Raw genomic sequence first — 18769 nt, forward strand, 5'->3', positions numbered from 1 at the left:
GAGGGGGCTCGGATCTTTTTGTCGATCGGCTTGCTAGGGTCACGGGAGATCGTGAGACCCTTCCACCCCCCGCCCCCCGCCCCGCGATGACACAGCGATACCGTGTCATTAGATATCGTTATCGTCCACCGAAACATCGACGATGAGAAAACTGCTCTCGAATAATAATCGTTCATTTCGGTGACGAAATAACGCGCGGCTGGTTTCGCGCCCCAAGAGGCTGTTTGGCGAAACCCATTACGGGTGTCGCTCGTTTCTTCGGAGGCTCTTAATTTAGTCGGCAAACTGGAATCAACGATGCTGTTTTATTTCCTGTTCCTCGGCGCCGGTATCTTCCGCAAGTGGCGTAAGTATCCACACGGATATCCCGGCAGATTTTGCAAATCCTTTGGCCAAACAAGTGGCGAGGATCTGGCAGGTGCCATTTGCCATTGAAATCCTGCTGCCATTAGAGACGTCCGATCTAAATCCCGGTGGCATTTGCGCATCGGATTGTCGTCTTATCCTCGCCGTCTCTCTCACCGACTCGGTATTCCTCCCACTCGTTTCCCCGATGGGCGCCAACCCCTCCGTCCATCTTCCTTCCTTGCGTTCACCCTCGTGCATTTCGGTCTTGTTATTTCACTGCTCCCGTCCCTTCGGGTGTCTGGCGACCGGTCGGCCGGTTACTCGTCGATGTAGAATTTCTCGCGGACCGTTTCCGGCGGCGAACGTTACCCTGTTAAGATCCGCAAAGCAAACAGCAGTCCCGAGATAAGAGTGTCCTTCGGGAGGAGCGCGCCAAGGATAACAGAGAGCTTTAAAAGGTTCGCGACGTCCTTGCCCCGGCGTTTTCCGTCCGGGCGTTTTTCAAATTCTATTTGCCATTCGTGTCTGCCCCACGCGTCCGTGATTTCTTGTCGTGCGTCGATGTTTCCGCGTGTACTTGTTTACGTTCGCTCGACGATTCGCCGGTCGTTTTACAAAATAATAATTCGATCACCCGAGAAATATTTTCTTTACTCTAGCGTTGCGTCAACGTGCCATAGGATGCGTACTTGAGTGCTGAAATTGAACGTCCCGGAAACTTCTTTTTCCTTCGTCGCGCAGTTTTCTTGCGTATCGAAACTGATCACCTTTTGTGATGCAACTGCACAGCGCCCGGTGGACGCAGAATGAAACGCAGCTCACCCTTTCGTCGTTCGATCCTTCACGGTGCAGCGATCCTCGACGCGGAATTTCTTTCTCGAGGAAATAATGGGGCGAGCGAAACGTCCCGGGAAGCAGAGTCAGCAACATTTCCATGCGACTCGGCTGAAAGAGTTAACCGGAGACTTCGGTTTTTCCCATTTCCCGCGTGCATCGAATTTTCGCGCTCGATTCGCGGTAAACAGGAGATCCTGCGGAGGTAGACGCACGCACGATTTCCTCGCCATTCATTCGCGTAGCTCGTGTTCATTCAATTTCGAAGACGAGCCAACGCTCGGATTTCTTTCCGGCGTCGACCAGCAAGCGCCCCATTGCCAACGGCGCTTTTCAATTCAGCTTTCTTGTTACGTATTCAATTAGTTTGCGGATCTTGCGCATCGCGGCGAAGCAGGTACTTACGGGGCTGTTTTTCGAGGCCTGAGAAGGCACGGGGATAAGAGGCAGCCGAGAACCGAGTTGGCGAAATGCGGGAATAATTTAAATCTTTATCAGAGTTGAGTACACCAAACCGTTTCGCCAGAAGCCGGACCAGACCGCATTAAAGGGATTAGTTCGCTGTAAAGTACGATATCCCGAATGTTCGTTCAATTTTTTACAAGAATTCGCGTTCGGAAGTCATTCACATCGCTGTCGGGGATGTTTCAGCTCGAGGGGTGCCGTTAAAACAAAGCCCCGCTGACCGAACTTCAAAGCGATGCCGTGGGCGTATCGGCGTAACAGCTACTAGGCCTGCGAACTAAAAACTGTTGTATTCCTCGGTATACCTTCGGTGAGTATTGCGCACGGGATGGCGTAGTTCTCCCGATGAAAATAAGTTCGACGAGATTGTATTCGGACTGTTTTAAATTACGCGTGATAGTAACGAGTTATGTTCACAACTCGTTCTCGTGTCCCCGAGTTCGATAGGAATGTATTCCGTGGTCGAGAAACATCAGCGCGGAGGGGGAACAACATCTCGGTGTAATGAAAGAAAAATTAACGACGCCGTCTACTCAGGAACGCCTCTAGGAGGGTATAACGTGCACCATCATCGTCCTAATCTAATAATTGCGTGATTTTCCGTCGACTGAAAGACGGGATTAGGCATCAAATCCGGCGGTGCGGATTTGCTTGGTGGCAAAACGATCATGGGACGATCGAACGTGGCTTAACGGAAGATTTATGATTCGACGGTATTGCTTTTGAAACTGAGAAACTGAGAAACTGTAGAACGTTTCGTAGAACATCATTTATCTCCGACTCGTCCGTGCATAATTCGCTTAAAATCTGTCGACCCTCATATTTTTCCATGACCTCTGGCTTCTCATTTTCGTAGATGCGATGAAGCCAGAGCACGGTGCCGCCTGTCCCGCAATGATTATTCGGAGTGATCGGGGAAGGTTCCCTGTGCGGGACAAACTCGACCGTAAGAGATTGCTCGGTCTCCGCGCCTCCACGCCCGCTTTTCTAGCCACGGCCGTTATCCTGGCATTTTCCCTTTGTCTGCTCCTCCACCCGCTGTTCCCTTTCCGGCCATGTGTCGATCAGTCAATCAGCGGAATCTAGCGGTGCTGCGCGCCCTTCGAAAAATCTCTCATCGCAGTTGATATTAAAAGACGTCCCTTATCCCGTTTCTCTACGACTTCCGTTTCGAATTCTTGGACAGAGGAAAGATAATCGCTCCGTCCCTTTCGCCCATCGTCGTGCCTACGGATCGGAAACGGGCAGGATTGTACGGGTAGACGAAAATCGAGATCAACTCGAAGCGCGACCTCTCGCGAACGATCGGCACGAAACGCTGTCGTTCCCGGCGTGAATGAATTAACAGTTCACGTGACATTTTTTATTCCATGGAAACGTTGCGACGAGAAGAAGGGTCGATCGCGCGCTGTAACTGTCGCGGTTTGAATTATCGCGTAATGATAAAAACGTTCGTGACGAGGTAGCTCGCGCGAATCTAACGGGTTATCGGCTCGAAATTGCTCCTATGTTGTAATACGGCAGTTTATTCTGAAACAAAGCACGCGATAAAACCAGGCGAAGATTCTCATTCGGCTGCTTAACCGACTGTCTCTAATTTGATTGTCGGGCAGGGCAGGCGAGATGGCATTGAGACGGGTCAGCCCGCTGTGAAAATCGGGTATTCCCTGTACCCCCCGGGAAAATGGAAAATCCAGTTATGATTTCGTGCGACTAAAATCGTTGTGTGTTTTTAGCTCGCGGTTAACGTCGAACCAATGCTCGTCACTCTTCCGTTAAAACTCCCTCGGTCGGGAAATCGATTAGTGACGCGAACAATAAACGAACAATAAATTAGGTTTTGGAAACAATCGCTGGTGTAACGATTTCGTTATGCGGCTGCGCTCGATATTGGAGCCTGCGGTTTCCAGAGTTTATCTGTTCGCGGTGGAACAGAGTCTCGTTCTAATTCGAGTCGTTACAGGTCGTTGAACTCTTCTTTATTCCGTCTACGAAATTTCACTCGAAAATTTCGTTGGAATAATAGACGACGCGTAAGAACGCGACACGCTGATTTACCAGCTGCGTTATTGCGAGTGAAACAGCACGAAATTGAAACTATTATACTTTGGCATAAAATCAAAAACAAGGAAGTCGCAAAGGCGTCAAATTAAAGCAACTCGACTCGAGCGTTGTAAAATTTCAATTTTCTCACGGTTCACGGAGGTACAAACAGGTCCCCTTCGACTGGTTCCCCTCGCAATTTAGTGACGCACAAAACGGACGAGCGTGCTTGCAACGGTCTTCTCGATAATATTTGTCGCGCGCCGCGCTGCGACGCCGGCGTCCGCGAGCGGAATGAACTTTGTTACCTGCCCTTATCTCGTGTTTGAACGTGGAAACTTTGTTCCCGATTCGTTTGCACGGTAACCAAAAGGGTTCGGTAGCGAGACCAAACGGCCATCTACGTCATGCCAACTCCTTCCATCTCGGACCCCCCTTTCGCTCTTTTCCTTTTGTCTTTCTCCACCGACAAGTTCCTATATCCAAACCAGCCCTTTCCCGCCCTTCGTGGCCCGGGGGAAAATATTAGCCGCGGGCGCAATAGCGTTAAAGGGGAACGGCTAAATTAATAATTCGCAAATTGCCAAGAGAAATGCTGCTCGTGGTCCGGGATCACCCTCTTCTTCATCTTCCTACTTCGTTGCTCTTTTCGACGCGGGTTCGCGGCGCTTCGGTGACATCCAGGGGTGCATTCGGAGTCACAGCCCACTCTGTCGGTCGTAAACCGCTACTTTCAACAATTACTGTCAATTAAATAGCCAATTAGTCTTACGATCTCTCGAAGAAGATTCGTTAGCATTCTTGGCAACGTTGAAGCATCGCTCCATTAGCTTGTTCACGAATTTCGTCAGCTTTTCAAGACCTACTCGTCTCTCGAATACCAGTTCACCGCGGCTCAGAATTAATTATGCTCGCATCGAGCATTACGTCATGGCTCTATTTCTTCTCCGTCGAGAAGAACGATTCTTCTCAGACATGCACGCTGTTATCGTAGCAAAATCCTATATCGTCTTCCTACTTCTGACGAATACTTCTACGAAAGGCACGGGACTAGACGACTTCCCTCCGCGTCTATAATAACACTAATCGGCGGACTGGTCGAGGTCGAGATGGTCTCTTTCTCACGAGACACCCCGTGCGTTGCGCGAAACCAATTGCCTGGAATAATTTTAGCGGCGACTGTAATTACGGGGCCCCGTTCGCAGACCATGCGCGGGCCCCGCATCGACCTCGCAACCGAACTTATTATTGCCAACGCAAACAACGTCGTTAACGTCTTCCGGAATGGAACTTTCAAGCAGGAAATTTATTGATATTTATGGTCGGTCGAGTTTCGGTTTGTTTTGCGATCTCTTCTGCGGACACGGTGAGTGCCACTTACGAGGGTACTCTAGTCTCGCTACTGGAAAAAGAGTTTTACGAAACGAAGACTACACAACTAAGATATCGATATCCTCTACTGCGGTTAGCTCTCGCAAGTTTCGAGTTTCGTCGCGATTTCTTCGCCCCTTTTTCCAACGACGCGGTAACAAACGGCCAGGCAGAGCAGCGTTTTGTTTCTGCGGATACGAAGGGAACCATTGGTCCGTCAAAGATGAAACCTCGCTAACAATAGGAGAGTCTCATCTGCACGAAAAGGAGATTACGTTGAAATGGTAGGATTCGGAGAAACCATTAATTTCGTAAGATATTGTGTTGCGCGGTCATAAATAATCCTGGAAAGTACATATAATCTGCTGTTGAAGAATATTCGTCGGGTTACTCGGGCTCTTCTACACATTCCGAAAACGACCAAAAAAGCTCTCCGAGCCAATATAATATCCGTCTTCATCGGATGGCACGCGGAATACATTCGAAGGACTATTACTCTCCCCGCGTGTACTTTGGGAAACACGCGGTAGGCTTGTTTTATTCCTGTCAATGGTGGCCGCGAATGCAGTGGATCGAGCACGCGTACACGGGAAATTGAAGGATGAAGATAAATGAGAATTCGGACGCGACGGACTATCAATATCGCGCGTATAGGGTACCCAGGACGCTGTAGTCACCCGAAGCGCTCAGGATCCCGTCAAATGATCGACCGCGTCGTTCTCATTTACGAGACGGTTCCGTGCCTGCTCCAGCGAGTTTTCACCTTGCAAGTTTCGGCAACGGCGTTTGATCTAGAGCGAAGATCAATTCTTACACCGGACAGAATTATTCGAGCCGTACAAATTCCGGTGGTTTCCAAACTATTTAGGTGTGCGCCTAAATCCGATATTTATTTACGAACTTCTCTTGGAGTAGTAATAATAATAATAACAGATGAACAACCGTATTTAAATTACTTTCTCAGGTACCTTCCACGCGTTAAGATGTCTTTTTCGTTTATCGGATAACGCGCCACTGGGTGTAAACGTAATTGATCCAATATCATGTATCGAGCCACAGGCGTGTCTCGCGAGGTCTCCCGTGGGCCCCGACAACCTTTCTCTTTAATTATATTTAATAGTGGTAGCCGTGTTTCACCGGGAAAAGTCGACGAGTACCTCGAATACAGGCCAGCGTTCGCTACGAAAAAAATCGTTGACCGCTCGATCTTTTTTCGCGATAAGTCTCGACGATCCAATTTTCGACCGTCCACTTTTTCTCGGCCCGTCTCGGCCGCACGATAATTTCAGGAGACACGTAGTCGGAGGATAAGAACAGAGGGATTGCGGGTTAAGGATTCCAGACTCGGTCTTAACGAGGCCTACGGTAACAAGACCGAGCACAGGCCCGCGACCCTTTCTTTGTCGGCTGCAAGGGGTGGAGAGAGGCTGCGATTCCGAGACCTCGGGCGTCTTTTCAACATGTTAATTGTATATTTGAGGTGTGGCGATAAACAAGGCAGCGTCGGTAGCTCGCTGCCGTGGAGTCTTCATTATAGCCGGTAATATATAACCACGGCCCCTGAGGGGCACTCTCTCGATGCTCCAGAAGAAGTTATGAACTCCTGTATACCCGGTGAGTCGAGGATAATAGCCACGAGCGCTCTCGAAAGACCAGCTCTATCAGCAGAATGTCATTTCGGGTCGAAAGGCTGGTCGCCAAGACCGGATGAGAGAGGACCGAGATCGCCGGGAATAATCGACCATCGATCGTCCTCCTTAACGAGGAACGTCTCTGTAACGGACCAAAGAGAAGGAGTATCTTTAGGATTCTTTTTTATGAAACGAATCAACCTTTCGTAAAATCTTACAAGCAACTTTTTCATTAGATCCCAAATAACGGAGATGTATACGAGTATCCCCATTTAAATGCTCAACCTGAATACCCGACGTTTATCGCAAACACTTGTTAAATAACTGTCGGGCACACGATCGAGCAGCACGATCAGCAGAACGATGTTTTGGGTCAAAAGCTTGGACGCGGAGACCGGATGAGGAGGGGACCATCGACCGTTTTCAATGACTTCTCTCTTCTAGTCTTCGTCGCGTTCTCGTTAGATCCGTACTCGAAACTTTTAATATATACGATATTAAGGGCGTATCGGGAATTATTTCACGGGGCGCGGTTTCCTCTTGTACGCAATCTCGGTGGAAGCGGATTTTTTTCCAAGCCTCGGTGAGCCAGTGCCGTCTAATCGCGGTCATGGATCTCTCGGCGTTGGTCGTGGCTCGCGGCGTGTTCTGGATAAGGGCTCGAACCGGAGAAAAAGAAGAGGAACACGCGTGATCTCGGGTGCATCGTGAAAGCAGCTCCGTGACGCGTACACGTATATACGAGGCGCGATCGATTGGCCTTCGGGGCCCGGCTTGGACGAGGTGCGAACCGGTTCCCGAGTCGATTTTCGACGTGGAATTCGGCTCCGAGGCCGTTCCGCAACCCTCTGCGCCCAGCAGGGTTCGCTCGGACCGCTTTTCTCGGGACCAGCGAAAGAAGACGCTTTATCCGCGATACAGTGGTAGACAGAGACTGCCAAGACACGCCCCCTCTGGTGTCAGATTTTATTTATCGCACCGCGGCTTTTTGTTTCACGGTAAATACCCCGAGCATTTAAGAGTAAGACGTTCCCCGATTTATGGTCTCTCGGGCTTCCTCGAGTCCCTCTTCTTACTCCATTCCGCGCGTAGAGCGCCCTTCACGTCTTCTCTCCTCTCCGTGTTGCGAGGTCGTAGTAAAAAAGCTGCGGACAACGTTGAATTTTTAAATAAAACGAAAACCGAAATATAGGTTTCGATGTTGGTTCGATAAGCGAGAAACAACGCTTCGGCTCGGTGTAATTCTGTCCCAGTGTGCTCCACTGGTACCTCTTCGATCTTTTTCCTGTCTCGAGCCTGCCGTCTCGTCTTTCGCTGACCGTCGGCGTTTTCGTCGAAAAGTTCCGGTAGAATGCTCGCCGATCGATCGGCGTTTAACGTGCCACTGCTCGACGTTAAAAAATCTCCTTTCTTCGTGTTGCTCCTGTTGCAGATCAACATGGAGGCGGTCACGTCGACGGATTACGACTCGTCGATTCTCAGCAGGAACTTCAACCAGGTGGGCTTCAATACGTACAATTACTCGCAGTTCGAGGAGAAGTATAAACCGCGACAGGTGTTCAAGTACGGTGACGAGTACCAGGAGTACGGTCGGAACTCGGCGAGGCTGGGGCCGAACGAGAGGTACGCGAGATTATCGGCGAGACATCAGGACGGTGTCGGGAAGCCCGATCAGAGGTACGCTCGGAGTCACTCGCAGCCGGAGAGACAGCACCATTTGTCTCACGAGACGCGTTCCAAGTCGCAAGACTCTCGCGAATTAACGTTCTATCAGATCGATCCGCCCGTCAAGTCGGATAACGCTCAGCACGTTCACGCCAAGGCTCACCGTTCCGCGGCCGAGAAGAGCCAGGGCAAAAAGGAGCTGACCTTTTACGAGATCGACGGGCCAGCATCCCAAGAGAAGAAGGACCCGAAGTTCGAGAACTGCAAAGACAGAGGCGACAGGCGAGACAAGTGTCACGCGGTCCAAGAGAAATCGACACCTGGGAAACACGGCAAGAGCCATCAGGAGCAGAAGATCGTCTCTCCGCCTAACTATCAGCTGAACAGGTCGCAGTCGGATCTCACGGAATGTCAGCTGCCGAACTACTACAGACACCAGAACAATCCCTACATCGATCCGCCCAAGTACAGGCAGTTCGATAGACCGCCCAAGTATCAGGAGACGCCGCCGAAGTCGGAGCCTCCGCCCAAGTACTCCGAAGTGGCCAGGCGGCAGGACGATTACAAACGCGTTCAGGTGAGCGATGCGTACGAAGAACCCTTGACTACAGATTTCTATCGACTCTCGATCGACGAAATTTTCTCGCGCGAATGCAATTGTAGCTTATGGCCTCCAATTAGGATCTGTCGTAAGTACCGTCCCAAGTTTCTCGGTAATCCATTTGCCAAGAGTAACGATTACGAGTAGGAAGATTGAAATCAGGAATACGAAGGGTGGGCAATCGCGAAAATTTCATAAATTGTTGGTGCTGCAACGCTCTCGTAACGCGTTACATACGAGCGATATTCCTTCCGAGCCAGACGCGCGCGACAGCGTCGAAGGACGATAAACTCATGTCCGAGATGCTTCCCTGTCACCCAATTCCCGCACACTTCCGGTTCCATTCGAGCCGCGCTCGATCGCGGAACGCGCGAAATCACAGCGATTAGCGGTCACGCGTAACGTTATCAATTCGACAGGAGGAGAGGGGCAAACGACAAGGAGCCGTAGGAGGAGGGAGCATCGGGATCGGCAGCAGCGGTGGCGGTGGCGTTGGCAGCAGCGGTGGTGGTAACTCCAGCAGGGGGACCGCCGGCACTCATGGCGCCGAGACGCCCTCTAATCTGGCCAGTATCACGCCAACCGCGCGAGAAGCAGCACGAGGTCCTTCGTCGCGGTCGCGTATCCCGTACAAGACGTGCGACACGCGTTGCCCGAACATCAACAACAACAACGTCACCAAAGACGACCTGTACCAGGAAGCTTCCGACGATTCCGAGGCGATATCGAGGTGTCACGTGGAGTTTAAATCTCATCATCATCCGGGTCGATCGTCTACCACCGGCGGTAGCAGTGGTTGCGGTGTTATTTCCGGTAATGTTTGTCACGGTGGTTCCGGAGTGCCGTGCGAGTCCGCGACGTGCGACAAATACAAGGGTGCGGTGGACTGTCTGCTGAAGGCCAGCGAAGCGGTCCAAGGTCGTTTGTGCGAAAGATCGATGCTGAAGATCGAGAAGCCCACCACGAAGGCGATCGTTCACAGCGTCGAAGCTCCAGGGAAGTGCGGGGATAGAATGAAATCGGGCCAGGAGCTCGGCTATGGTAAACACGAGACAACTGCCAAGTCGAAAGGACACGATGTCGGTCACGGGTTCAAGGTCGAAAGTATCAAGTACTACGGCGAACTGAAGGGATACGACTACAAATCGTACGGGACCATAGACAAGCCTGCGACCTGTGCCCACGAAAAGTCCCACACCCACGGACCCGAGAAGAACGCTCACGAAAAGTGTCACTCGAAGACGTCCTCTTCGTCCGCGATGCACGGCCTCGCCAAGGTCGTCGGTGAACGTCCACCGGAGAAGAGCCCGTACGCCGATCACTATTATCACCGATCGTCGCACACGAAGCCGCAAAGCGCGTATCAAGTGTACCAAGAAACCAAGTACTCGTACAACGTGAGCGGGGTGCCAGGGACGCCGGCGCAGGCCAGCGCAGCCGCAGCTTTCTTCGCAAGGTCAGTTACTCGATCCACTATACTACTCGCGATCACGCGCGTCCACCTGTTTCCTACTTAGATTTACGACTGCCGTCGTTGTCTTTCGTTCTTTCGCCAGTCATTGTGTCGTTCCGTCTAGCCATCTGTAATTGTCCGACTCGTGGCTACCGTTTGTTTACGTGACGCGTCCTTTAACTGGGCGTTGACTCGTCCACCTGGGAAGACTATTATTACCGTTGCGATGTCGTGACTTTTGCGTGTACGATTCTCTTCCGATAAATGGCCTGGTAAACTCGGCCGAGTAACGATGTCCTCGTTGACGTACACCATCGTTTACACGATTCTTTTGGGTCTTTGTTTTATCGTTAAATTCATTTTTAATCTCTGAGACCATCGATTTCAATTTTAATACGACAGAGATAGAAGCGAACGATATCGTACCAAGGGTATCGCGATCCGAGCCGTGGGAATTGAAGGGACAAGTATGGTTCTCGGGACTCGCGAGAAAAAGCATTCTTTCCCAAACAATTAACGGCAATTCGCCCGGCAGCAGGGTGCAAATTCTCGTCGGCGCTGGCTTTCTCTATTCACACGGGCGTCGCGCGACAATGAAACAGAGGGGTGGTACCGTTCGCGCTCACGATCACGGATTCACGGTGAAGAATTTCAAAGGCGATTGCCAGGGGACGAGCCGCGCGTTCTTTAAGACGTCTGGAGCTTTGATCTCCGGCACGCGTTTTCGACAGCCGCGGAATGAAAAGCGGCGTTCGCGTGAGAGCGTTCGTTCGGTCGAGCATAAATCGCGTGCGGTTTGCGCGGCAGGATAAAGCTCCTCTCGGGGTATCCCCGCATTCAACCCTTAACCGTAACCAAGCCTAACCGCGACCCACCAGTCGTTTAATAAACCTTAGTCACGGCTGGTGAATGTTGCGAAGCTTGCAGCAGCTTCCAGGCGACGTGCCTCTGCTCGCTTTCATTGTCGACATACTTTCTTTTGACATAGCGTACAACTAGGTAACGCGATTAATTCAAACATCGATACGTATCGCGATCTAGGGGTTTGATACGTATTTATCGCAAAATCGTTCGGTTGTCGATTGGCTCCGTAACAAACGCGGATCCAGAATGATTTCTCGACGAGACGGAACGCGTGGAGCGAGCTTCGAGGACGACATTTTTCTTCTTCGAAAGAAACTGCTCGTCGGAATGTCCGCGGCGTGTCGCCCGCCAATGAAAGGTAAACCCGCGATTTCGAGCGAAATTCCAGATCGGTGGAGGGGGGGGGGCAGGCAGGAATAATCGCGAACAGCAATCGCGCCTGTCCGCGGTAAAAGTCTGCCGGAATGCGTCCTCGGGCCGCTGGGTGGTGGCTAGCGATGGAATCAAGTGTCTTACAAGCGAGTTCGATTCATCGAATGGATTCGAACCCTTTGTATCAAGAGTCTGAAGACTGTTTACATCCAGAACAGAATTTCACGTAGGAGGAAACGTTCGTTTTAGTATCGGAGCCACACGAGAGATCGGCGTACCGAACGATCGAATCTTTAAACTTTAAGAATTGCTGTTTACTCGGATTCGTGAGTAGGTATCGGACTTGATCCCATCTCTATTGACGACGATGCACGCGGCGGCGTCTTGACTCGAGCGAGCTTTGAAAAAACCCGAATAACTAATGTATCGTTAATGGACAGTGGCGTATAGTGGTCCTCGAACGATCGTGCCGCGAGTGTGAATGATTCAATGGACTCGTCTCGGTGGAGAGCGGCGCCTCGTTACGTTCCTCCGTGCTCCAACGGTCTTCCCGTTTCTCCGGTGCGTCGCTCGTTCGGGATTCTTTGGAATCGGTGTTCACCGTCTCGTAGGAAGTGGCTGTGCGACGAGAATTGAAATTAATCGCACCTCGACGACCTGTCGCGACGTATCTTGTTCTCTTTTGTGCTGCTACTGGTTTCACGCCTGGCCAACAAGCATATTCCGTCTACGTTCGCGAGAGAACCGCGGGTGGAAACAATCGATGCAGGAATACCTTCGCGAATTTGTTCTGGACATGCGTGAAACTCCTCCCTTTTTGAGAGAGAGATTCTGCGGTTTTCTCGGGCACGAAGTGCGCTCCGTTTCCATCGCGAGCACGTATATTCCAGAGGATTTTTTTATTCGAGTCCAATGAATGACCAATGAAATAAATCGTTAAACGCGAAAGACCTCGTACACCGCGTGCACAGCTTCAGCCGTAATGGCTTGCGATTCGTGTACCGCGAATCTCGCCAGGTATCTTCTTATTTTTACAAGATCCTGTCCAAAGTTCTCGGAATACGAGTATCGTTCCGTTACTTTCGAACTTCATGAATAATCTCCAGCTCATTCCCGTTCGGTGGCAAATAAAGTGCGAAGTAAGGAGAGCGTACTTGCGTACACTGCCGTTCAAAAATGGAAAGAGCTGGCAATCTTATCGTAAAAGTTACCGAGCATTCGTTTAAAACGTATCAAACTTTTCCGCTTTTAATACTCGAAAGTTCTAAGCAAGGATTCCAAGAACGCCGTTTAAACTAGATAGAGTACACAGTTTTAGAGGAACACGCGAGAAAAACAATGGAAATTTGTACGAGAGAGCTTCCGAGAAAGATTCCGAAGATCGCGACGTGTTTGAAATTTGTGTCATAATACTACAACTTCGCGTAACGAGGGTGCCTAAGGAAAAGTCGAGAGGATCCGAGACTTTTGAACGGCAGTGTAGCCGTGCGTATTACGGGGCCCGAGCTTTTCGAACTCTTCTTCTATCCGCTAGCTGCCGCCGCGTCTATTTCCCGATGGGTTTGTCAGACTAGTCCGGATGAAGTTAGAATTTACAAAGTTGCGAAGCGACGGAGTGTCGCGTCGCATCGCGGTGTTGCGAGCCATGGCGACAAATAAAATTGACCCGGGGTGTTCGTCGTTCTCCCGTCGGGAAAGAGAAGTTAGCAGGAAGAGAAGACGCGAGAGGATATAAGGCGAAGATGGTGGGCCAAGTCCGCCCGTATTGTTAGTCGTCGTGATTTTATTGCCCTTTTATATTGCCTTCGAGCTTCTCCTTTTCTCGACGCTTACTTCTTCGCGCGGGCCCTTCTTCGTTCCTCTATCCTTTATTTCGTGACGGCGCTCTGTCTCTCGTAAGCGAAACGGTGCTCCGGTTGGCGCTTGCAAGAACGATTTTTACGAGGCGATTCGCCTGCTTCCCGACTCCTCTGGAAATTGCAAACATCGACGCGCGTGCACCGCGATCACCTATAATCGGGTCTCCAGAAATAATATCCTGCGTAAACCCGTCCACTCGGACGAGTTGCTCCAAACGAGGAACAGAAGGCGACAACTCCGAGAGAAAAAGACGCGGCAATAACGTCGCGAAACGTTCCTGGTAATCCATTCAACGTCTCGAATCAACTTTACGTTAACAAACAAAATACGGCTACACCTATTTCGATGTCCCTCTACCCACTCGGCGAATCTTTTCAAAAAATTTAACGGCATCGAACACCGCCATGCCGAAATCTGTCTATTTAGGGAAGTCTGCCGCGCCGTGTCGCCGAGATGGCTCTTTCGTGGGAGTCATCGTGCCTCGCGGACATTGAAATGCAACGTTTGTGCCCGGTTAGCCAGAGTCTAACTATCCTGTATCGGATAAGTGCATAAGCTAGCAGGTATTCGTGACTGGTCGACGGGAAGAGACGCTGAAAGGGAATCGGGGAAAAGGAAGGAAACATCCGGACTTCTCTCAGGCTTGAATGACACGCGTTATATCCTATACATATTTATGACTCCGAGGACTTTGTTTTCATTTCGTGGAATGGAGTCGTACGGGCCAGTCGTGCACGCGCGAAGATCGTATCGATAGGAAAGTTATCCTTAATTGGACAGGTGACATTTCCTCTTTATTTTCTCTCGCGAACCCTTCGAGCCCTTTCAAAAGAGAAACATCCTCCTCCGCAAAGTTGTTACTCGGGGTTGCAAACGATCGTTGATTTGAATTCGATATTACGCGTCCCACGTTTAACTTTAACGCGACGAGAAGGTAACAATCGTCGGCTTAACGAGTCGTCGAGACGTCGCTGGAATCTCGACAAGAGGTGTTCAGAGATGACCTCGATGGGAATGGTCGCCGGACCGGCACGACCGAATATATCCTGTAGGTCACCGTGGGTTTGAACTCTTCGTTCAACAGGTAGCGCTCTCGTAGCCCGGGTTTGCCGGCGACCCGGCCCTCTCCATTATATTCATATCATGTAAATGCGCCCTACCGCTCCGACTGCCTTCCATTTTCCACCCTTGTGCCAGGCCAGACGGGAAGCTGTTCTCTGCAGACAGAGAAAGAGATGCCAGAAACCGAGGGAGATCGAGCTAAAGAAGCAGAGACGGACGAACGAGGAGAAAATCAGCCGGTGAAACGAAGGTGGAGGGTAAAGAGTGGAACAGAAGGAAGGGTACATCGAGACGAGAGAAGCCACCTCTACTTTGCATTTATTCTAATGGGATAATACTCGGTGTCTTGGCACCCGGACGTGGCACCTCGTTTAGTATAATAATTCCCCGGGAATACCTTCGCTTCGCGATACCTTCGATTATCGTCGTTGACGACGATTTATGTATAGTTTCTTTCAAATAATGCGACGTCACGTTCGTTAGTTAGGAATTGTTTTTGGTTTCTAAAGACGAAACTATTTCATCTGCTAGCACGGGATAGTTAACACGTTAAAATCCTCTCGTGTCCCATTGTACGCTGTGGCAGGTAACTACGGCGTTGTCGTTACCTGGCTGCATACGCACGCTAGGCGCCGAACGTGTCGACGCGTGGGCGACGCGCACGTAGGCCTGTCCATCTTCTTTTATAACGCCAGGCCGTGTTAACGCATCGGCTATTAACTTAAGCGACGTCCGTATGTCACTGTAATACCTACACGATCCAGCACAGCTATAAAGGATCACCGAAATCACGCTAAAAGGTTCCCAGGAATTAATCTTCTATTTAAACGAGCGTCGGTCGGCCGTGGCGCGCTGTGTTCACGTTGGAAGATTTAAGGGGAGGTTTCTTCGGATTCCTCTGACCGGTAACGAGGCATTTGTCTTCGTTGACACGCTGATAACTTAGCCCCGCGTTCCGTTCAATTTGTTCGACCGTGTCCAAGCCCGTCGCGTGCTTCATTTTAGGCGATCTCAGAGTCGGTCAAACGGCCAGTCTCATCTTTGCTATCCATCCGATCGAGACCTCGATCGAAGAGAACGAAGCGTTGCTTCGATCAAGGGGTGGATTAGGGAGGTGATCATTCGCGTGGTTACTTTTTCAAAGAATAGTTCGGGGAATACAGACGAGGAATTTTCAAAACGTGACACGTTGCTTGATTATTTATACGTTCGCGATTTAATCGACACTCGATCAAAATAACTGGCGACCAAATCTGCTATTAAATTTCCCCCGAGTTAAATGAAAACACTCTGCACAAATACCGTGGATTGTTTTTATCGAATTTCCATTGTGGCAAATTACGTAATAATAGATGGTTGACGAGTTTTCACGGGCGATTATTAAAAGTCGATAGCTTCTCGACGCGGCGACCGTACCGTCCACCGACGAGGGGTGTAGCAGAAGAGGCGAAGCAGAGGGACGAAGTTTGTAATTATCTTGCCGGACGTACTCGTGCGGCTATACGAGCCAACACGAGTAGGCAATTATGTCACACTTCGGTACCGATATTACTTTTCAATTTGACGTCCACGGAAGCTTCGGTCACGTCGTTTCGTGCACCGACGCGTTCTCTTCCCGCCTCGTGCACACCTTTCTTTTTTGCTTGTTTCGCGCGACGTTCGATCCCGTTCATCATCTTCTCTTCGCGACGCCAATTAACGGACCTCGGCTCTCCACGCGGATACCTATGATTAGCTGGTTACAGCGGTGCGATGCGGATATTGAAATTGCATCGCGTAAAAGGAGCAGCCAGTGACGTTCCTAAGGTCCTCGCCACCCAGGGACTACACTAAACATGTATGTAGCTCTTCCGCGTTCGATTGAAAAGTGCACACCTCGCACCCATGGCACAGGTCGCGCCTGGAACTTGACCTAAATTACCAACGCGATGTTAAATTTTTCGTACTGCCACGAACTCACAGCGTTCATTATTTATGGAATAATAACGGCAATGTTTCTACGAAAGGCAACATCCGTTTAGATGCATTCTACCAAGCGGGTGGGGGCAACGAACTCGTTACTGCCGATACTTAATCTTGTCTGTTATGGCGATCCTTTTAACGCGGCGTTTTCATGCGTGACGTTTACGAATATGAATGTTTTCTTTATTTGGTTAATCGAAAAGCTGCGCATCCAGCTAACGAGCGAACGAACCTACATTTTTTAAATATTCCTGCAAAGAGAAGTTTAAAATGTAATCGAACGAAATTAGTGGACAGACCACGAAAGAATCGGCGAAAACTTGCTTCTTTTGTTACGCGAACGAAATCGGGAATCACGATTGACATGCAACTTAAACGACACGCGGGGTATCACCGTAACGGAAGACTGGTGCATTTTATGTGACCGAGAGGTCTCCTCGCGATATTGGGGACGCGCGAGAGTCATTAGTTATCCAGCACTATAGTTCAGAAACGATTCGAATCAATTTGGGAGGTTCGTAACCCCTGCTACGTGGGGTTCGTGGCTGCTTCATATATCACTGGACAGTGGTCGAACGATGCGGACCAGAGATCAGAGTAGAAAAGAGACTGAAATTCTCTCTCGACGCTGACGTCGAGATTTCAATCTCCAAATGTCGAGCAAAAATGATCGTCGATAATCGATACTTTGTCGGATCTATCATCTCTTTGTTGAAGTTATTTTTCGACGATACTTTTTCTCAAAACCCTTCAACTGGTCCCTCGAGTCACGCTCGAAAGAGAAACAGGTTCGAAACAATGACGCGATCGATCGTGCGAAAATTTGCATACATGTTAATTGAACGTCCACGGATTTTGCATCGACGTGCGCTATAATTATCAATTATTTTCGGCCGTTGTCTTCGCGGCTTAATTTAATTCGACGCGTCGAGAACCCAGACGATAACGACTCTCCGTGCTAGGTTTTCGCGACACGCTTATTTTGCTGGGAGACGAACGATCGGACCCGATCGACGGAACTCGTTACAGAGTAACTCTGTACGTGGTTGATTTGCTCCGACGTAAAAAACGACTATTGCTCGCGTTGAGTGCTCCGTGTTTTTCTACCGAATGAAAAAAAAAAAAAAAATGAAGCGAAAATATAACGGCGTTACAACCTCGACGAACGACGCCACGCGGACCTTTGATTTCTCGTCGTCTGGCGTATGCGAAAATGTACGCAGAATTTCTGGAAGGGTGTCTACGCATTTCCTGCGAATTTCGTAATAAACGCGCATCCGCAAATTTTCAACGTACGAGATATATAGCGGATATGTTGGAACAGAGCATTACAATTTCGTTCAACCTCTCCATTGTTTCGTTAATTGTGTGTATTGTTGTAGGCGGGTCAATGGAGATCGAACTATAATACATACCCCGACTGTTTCGATCGTCCCGCCACGAACCATCGCGTTATTATACAAATATTTCACGGTTAAGAGCCTAGCGAGCGACCGTGCAGGGGAGGCGAACAGAATTTAAACGACAGTCGGCCATTTAGTCGCTCGAATCACGTCCGCCAGGAATTTTTCACGAGACTCGGGTCTTGCAATTTTCTCATGGTGACTCTCTTCCTCCTCCTCCTCCTCCTCCTCCTCCTCCTCTCACTCTCTTTCTGCGATAAAGATAGTCCAGTCGCCCCAGGCGAGAAGATTGAAAATGAATTTTCCCGTGCCGGGACGATGCCGCGAGACCGATATTTAATTAGGAGTATGTTCTCGTTGGTGAAAAAGAGACGGGGCTCGAGCCTTTGTTTATGAATCCACGCTCGACGAAAGGAGCTTTATGAAAATACGGCCGACAATGAAACTAATAACGCGCGACGCAATATGCTTTGTAAAGCACGACGGAACTAACGAGGAACGGGAGTAAGAGTCACGGTACATAAAGTCGTACGTTAAATTTCATGCAAATAAAACGTTGGCGGCTGCGTGTACCGGTCTGTAAAATTGCCGTGTGTTATGCCGGGAACCGAGCACGTCCCGTGCGTTGTCGTCGACATTAACGATGCAGAAGACGGTCGGGTCGTTTCGTTCGACGGAACAATCGATGAATCGCTCGAATCGAGTACAAATTTTAATTCTAAATTTTAATTGTACAAATTTCAATTTTAATTCTTCGGTATAACATTACGCTCCATCGCGCAGCATTCGTTGCTGCGATTTCACGGAAGACGCGTGCATCGTGCCCATTAGTATG

At 49.9% G+C, this 18769-nt stretch overlaps 1 protein-coding gene across 1 annotated transcript in view; it reads left to right on the forward strand.

The window, feature by feature from the left end:
• LOC128889317 (uncharacterized) overlaps positions 1-18769 on the forward strand; it is a 257458-nt gene that overhangs the window by 77479 nt on the left and 161210 nt on the right. Inside the window, exons 4-5 of the mRNA XM_054146857.1 lie at positions 8125-8934; positions 9378-10414. Of these exons, the coding sequence (XP_054002832.1) occupies positions 8125-8934; positions 9378-10414 (1847 nt within the window). The remainder of the gene's footprint in view (positions 1-8124; positions 8935-9377; positions 10415-18769) is intronic.

Source organism: Hylaeus anthracinus, unplaced genomic scaffold (assembly GCF_026225885.1).
Source record: "Hylaeus anthracinus isolate JK02 unplaced genomic scaffold, UHH_iyHylAnth1.0_haploid 11997, whole genome shotgun sequence".
Lineage (NCBI taxonomy): Eukaryota > Metazoa > Arthropoda > Insecta > Hymenoptera > Colletidae > Hylaeus > Hylaeus anthracinus.